The sequence below is a fragment of the Erythranthe guttata genome, chromosome 6 (genome assembly GCF_056151865.1).
Source record: "Erythranthe guttata isolate IM_541 chromosome 6, IM_541, whole genome shotgun sequence".
Taxonomy (NCBI): Eukaryota; Viridiplantae; Streptophyta; class Magnoliopsida; order Lamiales; family Phrymaceae; genus Erythranthe; species Erythranthe guttata.
The window spans coordinates 16,209,549-16,215,178 of record NC_142538.1 but is presented as its reverse complement, the minus strand read 5'-3'; the positions used below and the strand labels follow the sequence as shown (position 1 = coordinate 16,215,178).

The 5,630-nt window shown below is 29.9% G+C and overlaps 1 protein-coding gene and 1 non-coding gene across 2 annotated transcripts; one reads left to right on the top strand and one right to left on the bottom strand.

The window, feature by feature from the left end:
• The first annotated feature begins 1,806 nt into the window (after positions 1 to 1,806).
• LOC148770296 (small nucleolar RNA Z279/snoR105/snoR108) lies at positions 1,807 to 1,911 on the top strand. Its single transcript, XR_016031957.1, has one exon. It is a non-coding gene; the product is annotated as a small nucleolar RNA Z279/snoR105/snoR108 (small nucleolar RNA).
• Positions 1,912 to 2,521: 610 nt separating this feature from the next.
• LOC105963475 (anaerobic nitrite reductase HB2) lies at positions 2,522 to 5,142 on the bottom strand. The gene is made up of 4 exons (XM_012987881.2): positions 4,866 to 5,142; positions 4,620 to 4,734; positions 3,544 to 3,660; positions 2,522 to 2,820 (listed from the first exon to the last, which is right to left on the bottom strand). Exons 1-4 carry the CDS (start codon positions 4,961 to 4,963, stop codon positions 2,689 to 2,691), a joined length of 462 nt encoding a protein of 153 aa, XP_012843335.1. The 5' UTR covers positions 4,964 to 5,142; the 3' UTR covers positions 2,522 to 2,688.
• Positions 5,143 to 5,630: the final 488 nt, after the last annotated feature.

Sequence of the window (5,630 nt, the reverse complement as noted above, 5' to 3'; positions counted from 1 at the left end):
TGTTTCGGTTTGCTTTTGGTTTTGAGAATTAGTTGATCAAATTTGTATGAATTGAATATTTTATTAAATGTGTGAGTATTTGTTGAGTATTTATCAAATTTTAAGATTTTATATATAATTCGAATGTGGTTTCAGTGGGTCTAATTAATATATATATATATATATATATATATATATATATATATATATATATATATATATATATATATATATATATATTTGAAGAAGTATAAAATTTTAAATATTTTGATTTATTCATTATAAATAAAAAGATAGAAATGGTAGTCGGTTGAAGAGGTCACGGCCCCCTTTTATTGGACTTTGAAGTAAAATTTCATCTTCATTAAGACAAATGACTGAATTAGTCATAGTCAAATGAAAAGAATTGAGATATCATAGTCACATCATTTAATGCAGCTTATCAAAACAAAAAAAAAAAAAAATCATTTAACGTATTTGGTGGTTAAGTGAGAAAAATATCCAAATCATGCCCTAAAAATTATGAAATTTTGTCAATAAGAAGAATTATGGAAAGGGGTTCTTTGATACAATACCCAACTTCTTTAATAAGGAGATGTCCAAACTATTTTGTATTATTTGAGAAAACACATTCCTAATTTCAGTTAGCCATTTCTTAAATTATGCTTCTATCACTTCATCATCAGCACTATCATCTGCTATGAGTATCAGTTTTTTTTTTTTTTTTAATCGACAATGAAGCATATTAATAGACAATGGTGAAGTATACTCGATTGATGAACTGAATACTAAAAAAAACACAACTACGTAAAAATAAAAGTCAACATTTTTTTTACAAAATAAATAATATACATCAATTGTAATTGATGTATATACAAATCAGAATCAATACACAAAAATCCAAAAATAAATTAAAAATTGAAATCGAGTAACCTTAATCGACGACTCTTGTTTTTCGCCTCCGGATCGAGAGAGAAAAAAAACAGAGATTTGGGTGGAAAATTGAAAGAGAAAAAAATAGTAGAGAAGAATAGAGAGAAGATGTGTGAAAAGAAGAATAGAGAAATGATAAATGAAATTAGGGTTCTTCAAGGGTATATAAGACAATTTCAATTTATTAGGAGGGTTATTTTAAAGGGGAAGGAGTTTTCTCTAATTACTTTTGGGAGGGAGATTTTCCTTAACTACATTTCCTAGATGGGGGTATTCGTGCTAATTTTCCCTTATAGAAAAGCCTAGAAAAATCCTCAAAATTCAATTATTTCATTCCTAAAACACACTATAAAACGAATATAAATTCTCTCAAATATAAATTTTATTTTTAACAGTATCGAATACAAAATTCCATCCACAAAACCTATCTCGAAAACGAAATAATCTTCAGGTGTGGGATGATACTTTCCTAAACCCTTTGTCGAGCCAACCCGACCCCAAGAGTTTTCTACGATTTCGTTTACGACATCGTACAAAACTCATGGGGCTTAGGTTGGAACGACAAAGAAATCGGTACAATACAATATCTACCAAATAGTGGATGAAAATCGGACGAATGGAAACAACCTTTTCGAAAAAGAATCATTTTCATTAAGACAAATTAGACCTAGTCAAACGAGGAAAGAGAAAATTGACATCATAGCCAAAATAATTTATGCATAGCCATTAATTTTGGTACAAGTTGATATGGTATAGGATATGAAATTCGAAATGCAGCCAAGTAGTAAGTATCCCACATCGAATGTTTAAGGAGATATGCGGTGATGGGAGGTAGAATAAAAAAAGGGTGTGTATCTGCAGTTAAAAAGTATGATCCTTCAGGCAAGTTTTAACGGGAAGTGATGAGTGGTAAATGCTCGCAATTAAAAAATGCGAGATGGGTGCCTGCCTAGCCTGTTACGACAACTGGGCACTCCCCTTCTTTACCTATCTGATCCTTTAAATTCCAACCATTATTGTCCAATAGGGTTGATAATAGTACGAAGTTTTATATTTTGTCTAATTTTTTATTATATTTTTTTATGGTAAATTAAGATCACTTCAGAACTGAGGTGAAGTTAAATTACGAAAAATTCCTTCCTATTTCGGTAATTACAATTAACTCTCAGTATGAAACTTGTAACATATCCATCCTTGTGGTATCAAATTTAGTGGAATCTTCTGGATTATATGAATAGTTATAAGATGTATTTTTTGGCTTTTGCATATATTAAATTGTGGTGCATCAGAAACTGTATTTTTTCATAAAACGAGTACAAATTAGAGAACATTCCACATAATCTAGAAGATTATGTTGAATTTGACACCGTAATCCGTAAGGGGTGGACGTGTAAGAAGATTTATAGTTGATGAATAGTTGTAATTACCCAAACATAAGAGTTTTTTTTTTTTTTTTAATTAGACCTTACTTCACGGGTGGTGGTAATTTTCCCATTTTTTTTATTAGTCGAAAGTCCTCGAATTTTAATATGGCAAAAAATTTAATAGAGTATGTTTTTTTTTTTGAGAAAGAAATTCAATAGGTATGCGTGTGTTTGTGTGCTTATGATTAATGAATGATAAAGATCTACCCAATGTATTTAACCTGATGTAGCATAGTATAATCCATCAACACACCGGTTCGAATTATTTGAGAGAGGCAAGTTTATTTATTTAGTTATAGCAAAAAACTAAAAAATAAAGGGAGATAAAATAAATAAATAATGAAAGAGCAGACTATATTTTCATCTCATTCTTGATGGCTGTTGCTAAGTGATCATATGCTTCTGCCCAAGCACCATTCATCTCCTCACTCCACTTGTCTCCAGTTCCCTCCTGTACTGTTCTCAACAATGCTTCTTTCACCACCTATTATATATATATATATACATTCATAAACTCATACATCATGTGTATTTATTTAGGTTTATTGCAAAAGACAACCCTGTTTTTGTCTAACTGTTAATAGGGTAAACTACAACAACCTCCCTGAGGTATAAATGTAATTACGAAAAAAAGAACCCCTTATTTTGAGAAATTACATCCAACCCCTGTAGTTTGTAAATTTCTTACGCCCAACCCCTAAAAAGAGCTCGATTAATGATATTTACAATTAACGAGCTTTATTTTTTCTTTCGGTGCTCGTTCAGTTACTATTATAAGATTCTACTAACTAAATATTATGGGCTAGTAATACGTTCGATTGACAAGATTTATACTTACTCAAACCTGCTATAAAAATTAAAGTCCGCTATTAAATGCCTACTATTTCATTAAATTAACAGCACCCCTTTCTACGAGATTAATTTAATAGACGGTGACTGAACAAGTAAAAAAATATTGTATCCTTCAAACATGTTAATTTGTCAAATAAAAGGTTTTAAACGAACGTCTTTAGTCAGTAGAGAATTATTTCAATCTCCTCTAATCCAAACTAATCTGATATAGGTAACCAGACAAACTCGTGTAACATGAATAAATCATAGATATCATTTATGAGTTTTGATGATTTTTTTTTTGTTGTTATATAGTAAAATTATTGTGGAGCAAGTAAAATTACGAAAAAGGACATGGAAAAAGTAGTAAGTTTACCTCAAAATGGGGGTCAATGACTCCTTTTTGAAGATGAATAGAACCCAACCATTTGAGAGTAGTTTCTCCAACTACCACTTCACCTTTCTCATGTAGTTGAATGGCTGATTCACATGTCTTTCCTCAATTTAATTTTCAATTAGTTAGTCATTTTTTATACACAATATATATACATATATGAGAAATTAAAATTCTATTACTAGTAGTAAAATAGTTTTTTACTACCACATAAATTTGTAGGGTAAGATGCCGAATTGATAGTGAAAAGCTTTTTGCAGTGATTTTCTACGAGTTTTCTCCGTATCGAATGCGGGCGTGATAAAAATTTTACTACAGTAAACGGCCGCAGAAAATACTTTTTTGATATGGTAAATTTTAGCATTTACTACAACCCTTAGATTGTCGCAGTAGTAAAATGTACCTTTCGTAACGACTCTTATTTTAGCAAACAAAATCGTCTAAATTATGGTGAAATGTCTAAATTGTCTTAATAAAGTACTTTAAGGGTGCTTTTCAAACTATAACACTTGAAAGTTGAAACTACTTTTCTTTTTTATAAGTAAAATCAAAAGTTAATGATTGATGTAAACATTATAAGTAAAAACTCATAAAAGGTTTCAAATCCCACTAAAAATTAAGGGGAAAATACAGATTTTGTCCCTAAGTTTGCACCGATTTCACATTTGGTCCCTCATGTTCACAAAAAATACATTTGGGACAATACACATTTAATCCCTAAGTTTGCATCGATTTCACATTTTGTCCCTTATGTTTCAACAATTCAACACATTTAGTCCTACCCGTCAATTTTCCGTTAAAACTAACGGAATCAAACGTGTTCCATGACTACCTTAACTAACGGAATAACGGTAAATTGACGGAAATGACAAAAAATGTTAAATTATTGGAACATGAGAGACCAAATGTGTTTTTTTGTGAACATGGAGAGGACCAAATGCGAAATCGATGCAAACTTGAGGGATGAAAACTGTAATTTCCATTAATTAGCTAAAAAATAGTAAAAATAATTTGTGCACACACCACTAATTAAAAAAGAATAATAATTAATTAATCACCATCTTAAAAACTTTAACAGCATGGGCTTTGAGCTTGGGATTGTTGTGTGGGATTTCATCTGTGTCCTTCAGAAATGAGAACATCTTCTTTGCTGCTGGTGCTATTTCCAGTATCCTATTCAATTTTTATTTTATTATAAATATATATATATATATATATATATATATATATATTTCTCCCAATTAATTATATATATCATCATTATATAAACACACACACACATACACACACACACAAAGACTTACAAAGTGAAAAAACGAAGACTAAGTTCAGGAATATTGTGCCTGATGATTTCCCATGATTCTTTAACCAATGCTTCTTGCTTCTCACTGAAACTTCCCATCTTTAGTGTGTGTTTGTGTGTTTGTGTGTGTGTGTGTGTGTGTGTGTGTTTGTGTGTGTGTGAGTGTGTGAGTGTGTTGTGTTTTGTGTGGGTGGTTTTATACACAAAATGGTAGCAATAATATTAGACGATAAAGATATGTTTTAGATTTTTTATTTATTTATTTATTTTTATCTTGTGAGAGATTTCATCATCGTTATGGGAATATATGCCAAGTGGGGTGTGTGTAGGTCATCTTATATAATTTCTTTTTTTTTTCTTCTTAAATTTATAAGTGTGGTTATTACGGATCAAAGTCGGATGGAACAGATTGACAATAACCTTTTCGAGAAATATTCAACGAAAATTGAAAGTACAAAACTAATACTAATTCCAATTTCAGAATTTTCGGTATCTAAAATTTCATTTTAATTCCAAAAGCTATGAATTTTGGAAATCGCATGAATTTTAATATTTTTAAAATTTTTCGGAAACTTCTATAAATTTTTAAAAATCATAACACTCACTTTCATAAAATGATAAAACTAAAACTACTCATATAATAAATTTTAATATTTTAAAAACAACTCTAATATGATTTCAATGGTACTAGGAACCTATCTTCTTTTGTTTGTCGGCACATATTTTTAAATACCATAAAATTCTAAACTCTCGAAATGATAAAAGT

Coding starts and splice junctions, on each gene's coding strand:
- LOC105963475 (XM_012987881.2), bottom strand. CDS start 4,963: ATGGGAAGTTTCAGTGAGAAGCAAGAAGCATTGGTTAAAGAATCATGG. Junction 3,661..4,619: donor CTGTTAAAGTTTTTAAGATG/GTGATTAATTAA, acceptor AATTGAGGAAAG/ACATGTGAATCAGCCATTCA. Junction 2,821..3,543: donor TCATTGACCCCCATTTTGAG/GTAAACTTACTA, acceptor TATATATAATAG/GTGGTGAAAGAAGCATTGTT.